This window comes from Octopus bimaculoides, chromosome 3, assembly GCF_046866305.1.
Source record: "Octopus bimaculoides isolate indiv1 chromosome 3, ASM4686630v1, whole genome shotgun sequence".
Taxonomy (NCBI): domain Eukaryota; kingdom Metazoa; phylum Mollusca; class Cephalopoda; order Octopoda; family Octopodidae; genus Octopus; species Octopus bimaculoides.
In genome coordinates, this window is record NC_142930.1 from 100,471,770 (window position 1) to 100,487,806 (window position 16,037).

The 16,037-nt window shown below is 33.9% G+C and overlaps 1 protein-coding gene across 1 annotated transcript in view; it reads left to right on the plus strand.

The window, feature by feature from the left end:
- LOC106872086 (uncharacterized) overlaps nt 1–16,037 on the plus strand; it is a 146,137-nt gene that overhangs the window by 41,775 nt on the left and 88,325 nt on the right. Inside the window, exons 2-3 of the mRNA XM_089349422.1 lie at nt 8,477–8,553; nt 13,721–13,788. Coding sequence (XP_089205548.1) covers nt 8,477–8,553; nt 13,721–13,788 — 145 coding nt within the window. The remainder of the gene's footprint in view (nt 1–8,476; nt 8,554–13,720; nt 13,789–16,037) is intronic.

The window sequence follows — 16,037 nt, forward strand, 5'->3', positions numbered from 1 at the left end:
ATTATGTAGATGAGATATTGCGTAGGTAATGAATGTTTTGTTAGCTTGCAGTAATGGGCTTAAATCCTCTCACAGGCAAAACTTAAGAGTGATTAGTGGTTCTATTTAATTGGAAAGATGCCCTTTAAAAGCAAAACACCTTGTAAAACACTGGGATAAAGACTAAACTTTTGCTGCAGCTTCTCATAGTGATAACAGATTATTCCATCCTGATATGAAAAGATTACTGTATGTGTTTGTATGGTCACTTTAATTGGTTTTGTTTGTTGTTGTGCTTATAAAATGTTGAAACTAGCTATTTGATTTGTCACTAAGTTGTGTTTGAAACAAAATTCACATTTCTGCTTAGACTCTTGTAAGGCACTCTAAGAAGGGATATCAAAGGGAAAAGTTGCTTGTGACAGATTATCAAGAGAAAGATTTGTTCTTTGTCACTTTAAACTAGAGCTAAGCACCAGCCTTATGAATTCATGGGACCATTTAACTCACCCAAACTTTTATAATTTAAACAATTTATTAATGTTACTTCAATACTTTGAGTGTTACTTCAGATATTAGTGATTGTTTGTTGTTTTAAATTGAATCTTTTTTGTATATTTCACTGTAGTTTTTGCTGTTATTAAAGTGTCCCCAAGTCAGCTGATAAAACAGACCTATGATCAAAAAGCATTCCAGACATGCCCATCCCATTTCTGTTTTAGATGGTAGACTGTGTTTTGAGTGACATTTAGCTGTTATTTCTAGTGGCTTCATTGACCATAAAGGAGTTCACTTGTGTAGTAGAGGAAGTCAAAAATGAGAAGTGTATAGAAGCTGCAGCTGTAATTGGCCCGTTTACATTAGATGTACAGATGAGACACATCAGGCTTTGTATAATCATCTCCAGAGCTAAAGTAGATGCACATTTAGAGATTTAAACTATAGCGTATATAACATATGAGAATGTTTATGTATCAAGAGATTGTATGTTTGTAAATAATTTCAAGTGACTTTAAATAATAGTTATAGTTCTATATCACAGTTGTAATCTTTTGGACTGTGATGTTCTGCTCTTTTGAAAACGACAGTATATAAACAAAGTATTCAGATGACTACACAACTAACTTTCCTGAATCATACATATGGAAAATATTAATAAAGCTGGTAACTGGAATAATGTCTTTTTACACACAATAAAAACATACAGACAACTGAATCGACTTATTCTATTAACTCTACAGAGACAAATCAATGATGAGTCTTTAAGTTGTTGCTTGATTTGCTAGAAATAGCAGTTTAATCACAACCATCTTGTAAAAGAGACCATTACATTGGATAACATGATCTTAGGTTATTCTATATCCTCTCCCATTTGTTAGAATGCCTTTGATCATAGGCCAGCTCAATTAGGGCGGACCTGGTGCTAAACAATAATAATGCTCAAGAGATGAGTAGACAAGTCACCTGCACTAGGACATGAACTCCAAACTGTTTTAGTCTAACATTCTGCTACATTAGCACATCTCTGTTATCGCATTTGTTGTAAAATAACAAAGATATCTAATATATTTTATGCATACTGCTAGTTGTTGGATCCGGCGTTGCTAGTGTTTTCCATGTTGAAGTTAAGCCCACCTCTGACCTTGTATTGAATAAGTATTTCCTTAGAGACTATTCTATAGATTTTGTTGAAATTTTACACATGAAAAAATACAAAAGCTGCAGGAGAAATAACATTGTTATGGGAATTTCCATTCAAACGCCTGATTGAGCTCACAAAAATTGATGCTAACTGAGCATTATCGAGATTTCAAAAAATTCCGGCCTTATTTGAACTTCAGGGCATGTGATCTGCCTATGTGCCAAAAATTATTAAAATCAGTTGGATCGTGTTGAAGAAGTTAGAGTAAACCCCAAACACACAGACAGACAAACTCCATTACACATTTATGTATATAGATATTACTTTCTAACCTATCCCTTCAAATACTTCTTCCAGCATTGTTTTTATTTTTTGAATGTTTTGTTGTTAACTATAACAGTGTTGCACCAATACATTTTTTTTTAATGAGTAACACTTTCATGTTACTTTTAAAATATTTAAATAATGTTTTTTTAGCAGAGTATCCAGGTTCCATTTCTTATGCCTGTTAGTAGGTATAGCTGTAATTAATAGTTTAGAGTTTGATGCATAATCTGTCTACTGAAATATCAAGCCAACTTTTTTGATCTTAGTTCTTATTATGGTAGGCATATTTCTTATTTTCTGATTTCTCAATATATAATATGGTATTTGTGATGAAAATCTATGTCAAATACTATGTACTTATTAGTATCATTTTGGAACAAATAATCATGATTACAAAATCCACTGTTTGTCATTACAAATTGACCCTTTATAAAAAAATTTTTTAAAGTGGTGTCATAAGTACTTTAGATATTAATGTGATATTTATGTTCTTGTTTTAGTCCATAGTTGTTAGGATGCTTTAGGTTTTAATGTAGTTTGCTGCTATTATTGATAAATTTGTTATTAGTTCATGAAAAAAAATTATTTTTTTCATTAGCAAATATGGAAACAAATTTAGGATTCTCCAGTAGAAGGGGAAAGAGAAATTTGTTGGCTTAGTGAAAGAGAATTCAAATAATTATTCTGAGATGCTATCCCCATGATAAATAAATGTACAGTTCCTTGAATAAGTCTCTTCTATTGTAGTCTTGGGCCAACCAAAGCCTTGTGAGTGGATTTGGTAGACGGAAACTGAAAGAAGCCCATCGTGTATGTGTGTGTGTGTGTGTGTGTATGTACATCGTTGTGTTTATGATTGTCCTCCACCACTGCTTGACTGCTGGTGTTCGTTTGTTTATGTGCCTGTGCATTAGTGATTCAGCAAAACTGAGTTTGATAGAGTAAGTACCAGGCTTAGAAAAAAGTATGTCCTGGGGTTGATTTGTTTGACTAAACCTTTCAAGGTGGTGCCTCAGTGTGTCTGCAGTCTAATGACAGAAACAAGTAAAAGATAAACAATACAGAATTTTACTTTTGTGAGTTTTCAAACTTCAACAGTTATCTTAGATAGTATGCCATAATGTTGAATTATATAATAAAATGAACTAATTTGAGTAACAGATTAGTTGAAGGCTGGACATTTTTTTAAAATTTGAACAAGCAGCTCTAAGTATTATATGATGTCACTCCTTTCAGATTGTAAAGGAAGATATAATCATGATGAATGAATTAGATTGGGTGTTATTTAAGTCATTAGAAAGAAAGCTAGACAGACATGATTTTACCTTTGTAAATCTTTAAATATTCAGAAATTGACATCAGCTTTCAGTGCTATTTAAGAATAATTGGTTATTTTCTTTATAAATTTACATTTCGGTGCTTAAAGTAAATTTTTAGTTGTGTAAGAAATGATTAACCTGATGAAATACATTTCTCTATTTTGAACAAACCTATCAAATTAAAAGGAAGTAAAAGTTCAAAATATGTGCTTTTGTTTTCTGTTATTGCCCCACAAGTGTTTTATTTACAACTCAATTGTTTATATAATTAGTATAGTTTTTGAAATGTTTGTTATGCTTAATGAAATTAGTAAATTTGTAAATATTAACTAGCTTTCTTGTAACAGCCTATCTGTTTAATGTAATGAGAAAATATATTAGACAAGCAAAACCAAGTCACTTGTATTATATATCTGGTGGTTCTGTTAATTCTATAACTATTTATAAATAATTGCATGTTTTAAATCAACAGTTGTATAATGATAGTTATATTGGTTATTTAAAACACATGAATTATATTTTCAATTATGCATGTCAAAAGTTATGTTGCTATATAGTTAATTTCATAGTCAGTGTTATTTTTAGCTGTATCAAAGTTTGTTAACATGTAGTCTGAGGTCATGAATAATGTTGAAGTGAGGTTAGTTGAAATCAGACTTGGAAAACAACCTTTAATGTTGCCATCAAGTTGGTATCATATATCAACAGCATCCAATTCTTGCAATTGAGATCTCGAAAATTCTTGTATCTCAACTCTGCAATGGTTACAAATTACATTTCAAAGCACAGCTAGTTCAAAATCAGGTGTTTTTTGTGTACATGTGGTTAAGTGTGTTTAAGAATACAATTTCTGCCTACATTATACAGCATATGAAAAACTTTATTGATGCTTGAAAATACAGAAGAGCTGGTCCACTTACTCCCATTCTCATTATTTTGTGTTAAACTGAGAACAGCTCTTGTAGCATTTTCCTGAAGTATGTTTACTTCGTATAGTGTTCATAGAGTATTATTTTACTCTAAGCTATTTACTTTAGTTTACTCTTACACATTCCTGTATAGAGTTAAAGACAGTTTAACTTATATATCTATACATTAGATTAAACTTATATATCTATACATTGTCTAACATTTTAAGGCTGTCGTTCATTTCTTCCATTGCAATGAGGAAGTTCACTTCTAGTTTTTACTTTGTTGATACGACATTTTGGAATGTTCTATCCTTATTAATGTAATGTTAAGAAATGATTTTACAAACATCATTTAGTTATTCTATGCATATATTTAAAATAGCATGTAAATCACTATTTGAAATATTTTATTACAATGTTTTCTTTTAGTACAACAATTAGATATCATCAACACAGTTGTTTGTTGAAGTGATTTTGAGAGTTTGTGTTGTTGCTGAGGAAGTACATTTTCAGAGCACATGGTTTAATGTGTTAATGAAATAAACAAGAAGGGTGCATGCACACACGCACGTACGCGCGCACGCACATGCACACACACGCACACACACACACACACACACACACACACACACACCTACCTTCTCATTTCTGAGTATTTCTTTCTTCATTGTAGTTCCATGACAATAAATTAATGAAGGAATACCAGTAGCATGGTTTTGATTAGAGTGGATTCCAACTTGCCAGAAAGTGGCCCACATGCTGTGGTTTCAAAGACCTCCTCTGTCCCATATCTAACATATAAAAGTATCAGGCAGTGAAACTACAATAGACCCAGGTGTTACTTGAGCTATGCCTTCTTAGCTAATCCATTTGGCTTCACCCCCTTCTGTTAGTTCAGCTGTTGAGATCATAGGTCTACATCTGTTGTTCTGCCATTGGAGACTGTCTGTTTTTAGCAAGATATATCCCTTTAGCTCTGCTCAGATCCTTGGGAACAGGCTCTCCTCATGAAGGTTTTAGCTGGGATGATGTTGCTAATGAGAGGTTCAGGCCTTTCCCTGAAATGACTGATCACCTATGAGTGTGAGGACTAGAATCTGAGGTGTGGCTATATATTGTACATCACTCAGTGAAGGGTACTATCTCTACATAATGTTTGAGTGTGTGTGTGTGTGTATGCCTTGTTTACGTAGGCATAATTGTTTTGCAATGAAGATGTCACATGATCTCTAACCTGTGGTACTTTAGCAACATATAAATGTCATCAAACTTTAGAGATTTAAACAAGTTATATTTCAGTTTCATCTCTTTTGTTGGTGAGACCTTTTACAGATCTTATTATTTGTTAATGTTTGATCATCAGCCATGTTCAAGTACTATTTTTGTATGCTAACTTGGGGTTGGTTGGTTTGATATAATTTTCCACTTGCCTGTACTCATCGATTTTTAGAATATACTCTCTTTTTCTATCTCCACTGGTCTTTCGTTTTTATGATTCCCTCCCCCAGCTCCTTGTATATTTTATAGAAAATGATAGACAATGAACTTCACCATTGCACCTGTCATCAACTTCAATATCAGGAGTCTCAATTACTGCACATGTTTAAGTATCTCCTCAATAATCTTTCAAAAAAAAAATGGCTTATATTTAAGGTTATCAAAACAATTTGGAAGATATATGGATTCATCATCAGTTTTGGTAATATTTTATTCTTAAATATTTGTTTCCATTACTATTGAAAAAGTTACCACTACTGTTTTAATCATGAGCATCGCTTGGGTAAGATCTCTGCTTGTATATTTCCTGGTCAGCTGTTCAGGGAAGGATTTAAACCCAGTACTGTAAGGATTGTTGCTCAGAGCTGTAGACTGTATCGCTCTGTGGTACCCACCCATTTATAACAAGAGATATTGATAAATGTCTTTACCAGAAAAATGATAGCAATAAGATATGAACCATTGGCCTGTTTGGCAAGTAGGTAACATAGACACTTAATGATCTGACCATCTGAAAGTTTGCAATCCTATGCAGAGTTCACAAGCACTCTGCTTTAGTAAATCTTTTTTGTTAACTAGTTGTATTCTTGACTGGCTGTAGAAATGACATATAACTCACTCATTATTCACTTGTCCACTCCATCCCACTCTTCCATCTATTAATTTCCATTTTCACTATCTTAGAAGATGACCATAGATTATTGGCAGTGCATTTCTTCTGTCTGTAATTCATATTCTGTAAACCTGCAGAACAAGCCATTAAATTTCTATAGAGAAATTGTACTTTGTATTATTTTATCTTTTCGGTTTTTGATAAATATGCATATCTCTATAGCAGCATATCACTTGGATATTGTATCATATTCAGTAGGATGTGCTTTGAGAGAGATGATTACCTTTTCTAAGTGTTTAACCAACCACGTTGATACTCCGTCATTGGCTCTGGTTGAGTGAGCCTTAGAGGTCCATGTATCTCATGTTTAAAAATAAGTACAAACAGTAATATTTCTAAACATTAGCAAAAGGCCATAACTTTTGGGAGGAAGAAATGACTACTACTTATATTATTGATCTCAGAAGGATGACTAGCAAAGTTAACCCTGGCCGGATTTGAACTTAAAATTTAAAAGGATGAAGTTAAATATCATAAAACATTTTTCTAGTGATCTTCCAGTTCTCCTAACAATTGTTTTCAGTCTAATATTTAAATAGCAATGTCTATGATTTGGATTTGTCACTGACTTTGTTGTTAAATTTGATTCTTACTTGAACACTTAATTAGAATAATGGGACTTTTGTTTGCAGAAAACTTCAACAATATATGGTATTTTATATTTTTTTATCATTCTTTCATTGGTAGAAAATCTGAAATAAAAATTTTCTAAATAATTTATCAAAAACTACTTTCATCAGCATCATCATCATCATTGTTTAACGTCTGTTTTCCATGCTGGCATGGGTTGGACGGCTCGACTGGGGTCTGGGAAGCCAGGAGGCTGCACCAGGCTCCAGTCTGATCTGGCAGTGTTTCTACAGCTGGATGCCCCTCCTAATGCCAACCACTCTGAGAGGGTAGTGGGTGCTTTTTATGTGCCACTGGCACAGGGGCCAGAGGGGGCTGGCAACGGCCACGATTGATTGGTGCTTTTTACATGCCACTGGCACGGAAGCCAGTCATGGCAGCTCTGCTGGCATCGGCCACATTCAGATGGTACTTTTTACGTGCCACCAGCACGGAGATCACAACTACAATTTCCATTTGATTTTGATGTACTTGACTCAGTAGGTTTCCTCAAGCATGGCATGTTGCCCTACGATCCAAGGTACTTTTGAGTGGACTGGTTATGCGACACTGGTGTAGGTTACAGCCGTGAACTCATTTTATTTGCTGGGTCTTCTCAGTCACAGCATATCTCTAGAGGTCTCAGTCTTTTGTCATTGCCTCTGTGAGGCCCAACATTCGAAGGTCATGCTTCACCACCTCATCCCATGTCTTTCTGGGTCTCCCTCTATTAATAATTCATGCATTGTATAGTGTTACTGATTTTTCACTTTACAGTTAATATTTCTCATTTGCATTCTTATCTTCATGTGGAATATAAAAATAAACTTCTGTTTCCTTCATATAAGACTGTAAATTTGGTGAATTGAGCGTTTGGAGGTAGTTAACATCTCATGGCCTGGAATGTGGCCCATGCAAATTCAAAAATACAAGCTTTTTGATAAATACTGATAACTAGCATAGACATAAGACACATTTAGATGAGGACAAATATCCGTCAAATGTAAATAATGTACATAATTCCTCATCTCTTAAATATAGAACTGAATAAAGTAGCAATTATAGTTTAATAGAAGTAAGTTCCTAGAGAACTGAATCCAACATATTTATGTTTTTGGTAGAACCCATTTCCCTTCATTTTTGCTATAGTTTCATCATTTATCCCTTGCACGAATGTCAGCTCATGTGCCTATGTAAGAAATCAATATCTTACTGAGACATCTTGGTTTATTACAATGATCTGTATCTGGTTTTAAACAGTTTTAGTCAGACATACATATTTCTCTTCTGTTTTCCAAACAGTTAAATGCTTTACTTTGTTTCTTAAGTATATTCCTCTGAAACAATGCTTTCAAATTATCATCATTATTGTGTTCTTTTTTTATGCAATAATTTTCATTAGAATTTCTTCAGCTGTATGCATCGATTAATTCTCTTGTTATTAGTCATTTTTTATTAATTTTAATATGTTATTCTTTCATTATATTATTATTCTTGTATTTTTTTCTTTTACTTACAGTGATAGTCAGTCAGACAAGATGAGAGAAGGGGAATGTCTAGACCTGGAGGACTCTCCTGAGCAGGTCTCCCTAACAGGTAAATATATTTTCATTTGCTGTTGTAATTGTATGTATCTTCCTTTCTTTCTTTTCTTTTACTTGTTTCAGTCATTTGACTGCGGCCATGCTGGAGCACCGCCTTTAGTCAAATCAAATCGACCCCAGGACTTATTTTTTGTAAGCCTAGTACTTATTCTATCGGTCTCTTTTTGCCGAACCGCTAAGTTACGGGGACCTAAACACACCAGCATCGGTTGTCAAGCGATGTTGGGGGGACAAACACAGATACACAACATATACACACATACATATATATATACATATATAAGACGGGCTTCTTTCAGTTTCTGTCTACCAAATCCACTCACAAGGCTTTGGTCGGCCCGAGGCTATAGTAGAAGACACTTGCCCAAGGTGCCACGCAGTGGGACTGAACCCAGAACCATGTGGTTGGTAAGCAAGCTACTTACCACACAGCCACTGTATATTTTTTTAGAGAGAGAGAGAGAGAGAGTTGATAATCCTTTATTTAAATTGCTTCAGTCCAAAAGTCGTTTAGATTTTGAAATGATTGCACTAAGCTGGAATTTGAAAACAAAGTTTCACTTTTTTCATGAAATCATCCATGTTATCTAATACAGGGGCACTAATTTCAAATCTTCTCTTAGAATTTGTGCATCACACCAAATTTTTTTCAGAAATGCATTTTCAAGTTTTAACTATATAATGCATATTAAATGCACATATTAGTAGAACAGAAATTGCAGTTATATGAAATATACTTGAAAATATTTCATATTTTGAAATTTCATGTAAAAGATTATCTACTGAACAAGTGTAATAGAAAAAGTCGGGTCAGTCTGAGTAGTTTCTATTCTTCTTAGAACTTCATCAGAGAAAAAAAATACCATCTGCTTTTTGTCCATTGAGAAATTAATAGATCTTAGTTTTTATAGTGTATACAAGCTTGAACACAGCTAGGCTAGTGTATCTAATTTGCATAACAGTGCATGCACTGACACTATGGATAATTAATTAATAATACCTGAGCGAGATCGTTGACAGTGCCCCTGGACTGGCTTGTGTGGGTGGCACATAAAAGACACCATTTCGAGCGTGGCCGTTTTCGTGCGGGTGACACGTAAAAGCACCCACTACACTCTCTGAGTGGTTGGCGTTAGGAAGGGCATCCAGCTGTAGAAACTGCCAAATTAGATTGGAGCCTGGTGTTGCCATCCAGTTTCACCAGTCCTCAGTCAAATCGTCCAACCCATGCTAGCATGGAAAGCGGACGTTAAACGATGATGATGATGATGATGATAGCATCCTTGAACAAGTGGAAATGTACTGTAAGATGTACCTTTTTCGACAAACATATAATGTTAGCCTCAATTCGTGAAGTTAACTTTATGTTTATCATAGGCTAAAATTGTATTTTATCAAGAGATATATATATACCTTACATTATTTTCAAATTATCCAAAAATTATTGTGTAATTTATTATTAATGAATAAAGCACATTATCAACATATGCAATGTTAAGCAAATTACAGACAAATTTAGCTGTGTATAAGTTCATATATGCTTATAAATGGCTATAAATTACTAATTACTCTGTGGACAGAAGTTGAGTGTTCTTTCTCTGACAAAATTTTAAAAGCAATAGAAACTACCCAGATTATTCTTTTTCTATCAATGGAACAATAAAGACCTGTTTACCTTTCACTGTGAGACTAAAAGTTTAGTGGAAGAATATGGTGAAAGTCACCCTCAAGGCTAAGCAATTTGCCACCAAATATTGAATCCAAAAAGTAACTGAGATCTAATGGAAAACAAATTGTTTTGTTATGGAAATATTTCATATTAAACAAGCTGTCTCAATTACAGTTTGTTTGTTTTTATTGTTCTCTTTCTCTTTCTATGAGAGAGAGAGGGAGAGAGAGAGAGAGAAAAGTGTGTCTGTGGATAGAAGATAACTTTTATCTGACTGTAATAAAAACAACTATTAAATTAATACCTTTTAGCTTCAGTTGTGTGTGACAGATGACTAAACTGTTATAAGTACTGATTCTGCAGACTGGCCAGTGATTCAGGGGGAAAAATGCAGGTGCAAACTTAATTTAATTATTATCAAACCTGGTTTTAAAAGCTACATTTATAATATTGGGATTAGCCCATTGCAGTATGGTTAATTTTCTTCCTTTTTTCTTTATTTCTTTCTGGTTTCTTTTGTGATGGTTTGGCAGTATCTATTTTTCTTATTTCAAAATTTCTAAGTTATTCAAGTTATAAATTTGGTTCATTTAGGATTACATTCACTAATAAGCAAGTTAGTATTAACATATTAGGACAGGAAGGATTTTAAAAAGTTAACTAGAAATAATTATGCAGTATGGAAAACATGATAGTAGTCAATGACTATTATTATTTTCATTTTTCTAACATGTGTTGATCTTATTCTAACCTATTTAACAATTTAATGCAAAGAATTTGAAAAAGTTAGCTAGAAATAGATAGATATCCAGTGAGGTGCAAGAACAGTAATAATTACTAATTTTATTATCAATGCCTGGTTAGACAATATCATTAAAAAATAAAATAACTTCCAGTCTGATTTAGAGAGGATGAAATCTATTGCTGTGTACATTAGCAATAAAATCTTCTGAAACTCAACATATCCTATATCTAACCCTATCGTTGATTTATATGTGATGAAAATATATATCCCCATTTGCCTTTACAATAGAGTAACATTGCCTGTAGGTAAACATTCTACTTATTTTTGCTGTTTGCGATCTTGCTATATTTGTGTGAAGGTCTATTTCTAGAACATGGAAAATAATTAATCCTTCAAGAAAAATTGTCTAGTCTTATTAGTACTTTCAAACAGGTTACCCTTACTAATATACTTTGTTTTTATCATTTAAATGTTGTACAGACTGTGTGTTTTACCTTGCTACTTGCAGAGTGTATAAGGGCCCATATTGAGTTCTGTTTTTTGATCTATATTTTGTAAGAGGAGAACTTACTCAGGAGATGCAAATGATTTATTCAAAGATGGGAAGAATGTTTGTCAATGTTTGTTATTAGAAGCACACACAGACTTTAGTTTGTCAGGTGGCAGTAGTAGCTGGTTGTATAAGTTTTCTCTCTGGAATGCAACTGCTCAGTGTTACTATTTAACCTGCTATGTATATTGGGGCTTCATGTTGAAAATAACTTCAGTAAGATGCTTTTACATGGCATGATCCCCACAGAGAGAAACAAAACAAAAAAATGGAAGAAAAATAACACTTTCTAATTTGATTATTATAGATGTTGTCATGTAATTTGTGTGAGTAATTTAGTAATTTGGTCTGTTCACTTTTAATGTAGGAGGTACTTTTTATTTATTCTAATAAAATCTTTAAAGTATGATTTACATTGTAAAACAAATTTTACTTCCTTCATAATAATAATATGATGTGATACAATATGGTGTGATTTCAAGATTAGTGCAGAATTTATAAGAAGTAGAAATATATTCATTCCTCATAAATTAAACATTAACATTTGCTGTTGCTATTATTTTGATGTATGCTTTTCTGTTTTACCTCACAATTTTCAAGAGGATTTTATCTGCCACCATTCTTGCTTGAATTTTCTTCACTACAATCTCTTTATGCCAGTCTTTCCATTCTCACTTAAATTGGGCAGGGCTTGATGATGACGATGACTTCACATCACTTATCAATTCACTGAGCTTCAGTCTCTTGAAGTTGGCCTTTACCATTTCTTCCCATGTCGTCTTCAGTCTTCCTATTCTGCAGCTTCTTCAACTGTTGTCCTTCATATGCATCATATGGCCATATCTGCACAGTTTCTGTTCTTGCACACTACATCTGATTCCGCTTACAGCCAATTTTTCTCTTAGCTTGTTTGTGCTTAATCATTTGTGCACACTAGCATTATGCATTCAGTGGAACATGCTTGCCTCAATTCTTTCCAGCTTTTGTACATCTACATTTTATACTTTTGTTTTACTACCATGCTATAATTAGTAACATCTTTAGGCCACATAGTTTGTGGTCTACCTCATATCTAGCAGTGAAATTATCAATTAGATATGGTATTAGCACTATGAGTTTGAGTTACAATCTACTACAAGTATTTCATGTGTTTGAGCATTATTATTAAAATCATCTGAGTCTTTTCTTCTTAGTTCACCTTGTTCTCAGAATCAGGTACCAGTTCATCTGGAAATTTTGTTCGAGATAGGCTCCTGTTCAAGTAAATACTTTCCTTCTAAGCACAACCGACTAGAACTAGTTGAGACATCACTAGAGAGAATGCTTCAGTAATATAGTTTCAAGGAATAAGGTTGGGAAAGAACATTTAGTGTGGCATCTAAATGGATACAGTATGGTGTGAGTTGTGGGAAGAGGAAAAGTAGATGCATTCAGTTAACTTAGATGGCTACATTGGCTAGTTTAGAGACTCAAAGAACATTGTAGTTTCATTTTAAAAAAACCCATAAAAATGGAATAAAATCTAATTCCTGCTAAAGGAAGATTCTGTTCTGTTATTGGAAGGATTCTTTATGAGATGTTTGTTCTCATGTTTACATTTTGACACCGACTCATATTAATGTTGAATATCTCAGAAAAGGCTACAATGAGTTGCAGTACTTCTCAACTACGAGCATCTTAATGACAATGTAAAATGTTGCAGTTTCAATTATAAACCAGCTTTCTAGTACTAAAATAGTGAAATAGAATTTCTTTTGTTTCTTTTTCAGAAAAGTCTACATTGTCTATGTTTTCTCTTAAATGTATTTTCTCTGAGCACAATATAATTTTTCTCAATGCCATTTCTGGATAATATTTTCAATCAATACACTAGTGCATTTGTGAGACCAATAAATTGACATATTATGTTGCTGCATTGCATTCTAGCAATGGATTTGAATTGTTCCTAAGTCTAATTGATTCAAGCTATCTACTGATTTTACCTTTTGCTTTTGTTTGTATATAAATGAAGTGTACACACACAGAGACACACACACACTCATGCACATATACACAGAATGTGTAATCTTAAAAAATTGTGCAATATTTATTTCCTGCAATTTGTTTCTATTATTTCTCAAAGCATGCTCGTGTGAGGTAGAAGCACAACCACCACAAAAACTTTTATGTATCTATTTATTTCTTGGTCATTTCAGTCAATTCCCCCAATGTCAGTGGTCACCTTACCCCTATGCGAACGAACACTATGAAAGAGTGTGAACAGGTAAGTAACATGATTAATTGCTTTACTTTTTTTTACCCTTGTTTAACCTACAGTTAAAGCTCTCATCATTATTTAGTTCTGAGGAAGAAGGGTTGGATTCCTAGCCCTTTTAGACTAGTGAAGCTTGAGTGATAAATGTTCAGTGTCTAAAAAATGAATGAGAAGGAGTTACAGAGGGTTCTGTTTCTGGAGAGGGAAGGTTGGTGAGTGTTTGGTGGTGTAAATGAAACAAGCTGAGTATATTGGATGGGGGTAGTATCTAGCTTACAAGTTCAGGGGAGGACACAGTAAATCATTGGCATAATGGTTGTAATGTTTTTGGTGAATGAAGATTTTCTTATCAGTCAGGTGGCCATTTTTTAAATGCAGTCTTGTGGTGTTTGTGTAGCTGCAGAACTGTCCCAGATATATAAATCAGCATTCTAATGTAGGCCACACTTGTTTCTTGTGCAGGGTCAGCAACTGTTTAGAACTAAAGTATTTTCCGTCCTCAATGGAAAGCCTAGTCTTTGTTGTTGATTGCAGTTGGAATATTATTTCTATTGATCAAAGCGAGCTCTGTTGAGATAAGCTCCTGCTCTTAGCTTACAGAACTTACCAAATCAATAGAATTACAGCAAATTTTACATATAGATTGTGTATATGAATGAAAGACAGTGGAGGTGAAAATGGTTCAAGAGAATTAGAGAGAGGGGAAAGAAAAGAAAGTAATAGAAAGAGTGTGAATGTTAAAGAAAAAGATTCATCTAAAATGTATTTATATTAAGCTACAGAGGAAGTTTTATTTTCGCTATCTTGTAAAGTGATTAGAGAAAGCAGCTATTAGAATCAGTTACTATGACAGGATTTTGTTAGTGTGTATATATACATCAGGCAAATTCTGTTGATTGTTCTCTTCAAAATATAGCTTCTGCCTATATATAATTTAGGTTAAATGTCCAGTCAGATTCTCACTTCCATTTTCTGAAGTGAGAATGTTAGAGTAAACCTGTGATCTGGTTTTTCACTTCATTTCACTTGCATTGCTAATGAACCCTATACAATCTTATTTCACCTCTGGGGCTTTATTATAGGAATCTGGGATTTGCCTATAAAATTGGCAACCATTTGAGATAAGCTCTCAGTGTGCTCATCTGTGACCTATCTTCAAGTTGGTACAATTTTTCTTTTATTTATATCACTAATGCCTTTGGGTAAAGTATAAGTTTCACAATTTCCTATTTTGCTTTCTGTAGATCAATCTCGTTTATATAAAATTATGAAAACCAACATCATCATCATCATCATCATCATTATTATTATTATGTACTATTCATCTGCTGCCTCTATAGCCAATTAAAAAAACTCTTGTTGTTATTATCATCCTCTGTCTAGAATCCTTGTAGCAAATAATAGTAATTGTCATTGTTGCTGTGCTGACATTGTTGTTGTTGTTGTTGTTATTAGAGTGGTGCATAGCAGAATTGATAGAGTATTGTCAAGATCAGTGTCTTCTGACCCTTCCCGAACTCAATAAGTACCAGTCATGTACTGTTACTCATTTAAGTCAACTACACCCTCCTCTGAAACATGACCTTTGGCTGAAGTTAGAAATCAGTATTCCACATTTACGAAGTGAATAAAATTCTATACCTTTTTAAGCTGTGCTTATCGTATAGAGAGGTTACAAGAGATGCTGTAATGTCATTATCCATAGGTTGGTTCTCTTTGTGTTTAACTGTGTGACGTGCAGTGATGCAAAAGAATTATGTATTACTTACTGGAAGCCCAGTGAGAACCTAAGGTAAGAATGGACTTTGGAAGCTGGGACTGGCTCAGTAAAAGAAACAATTATGCAAACATGATTATAAGATCTCTTATTTAAACAGACATTTCCAGCTCCTCTTACAATCTTTCGAGCCACCCACTCACTTCTGTTCATCTTTTATCTTGAAGGCCACCTGGGCACCTCATCACCACTATCTCTCTCTTGCAGCTCCTACTCATCATTTCTCTCTCCCTCCTATTAAATGTGAGTAGCCATGCAGCTTTTCTACAAGAACCTGCTCTGATCCCTCCTCTTTTTCTCATACATTAACCCCTTGTCTCCTAGTATAAAGTCAGCACCCACATCCCTTGGGGTTCCTAGTCTTGCAAGCTGCATGATGACCTCAATAGTGTTGGTGGCTCCAGAAAGCACTTAGTATATGCTGTAAAGTGGTTGGCATTAGGGAAGGCATCCAACCATATGAACCATGCCAAAACAGATA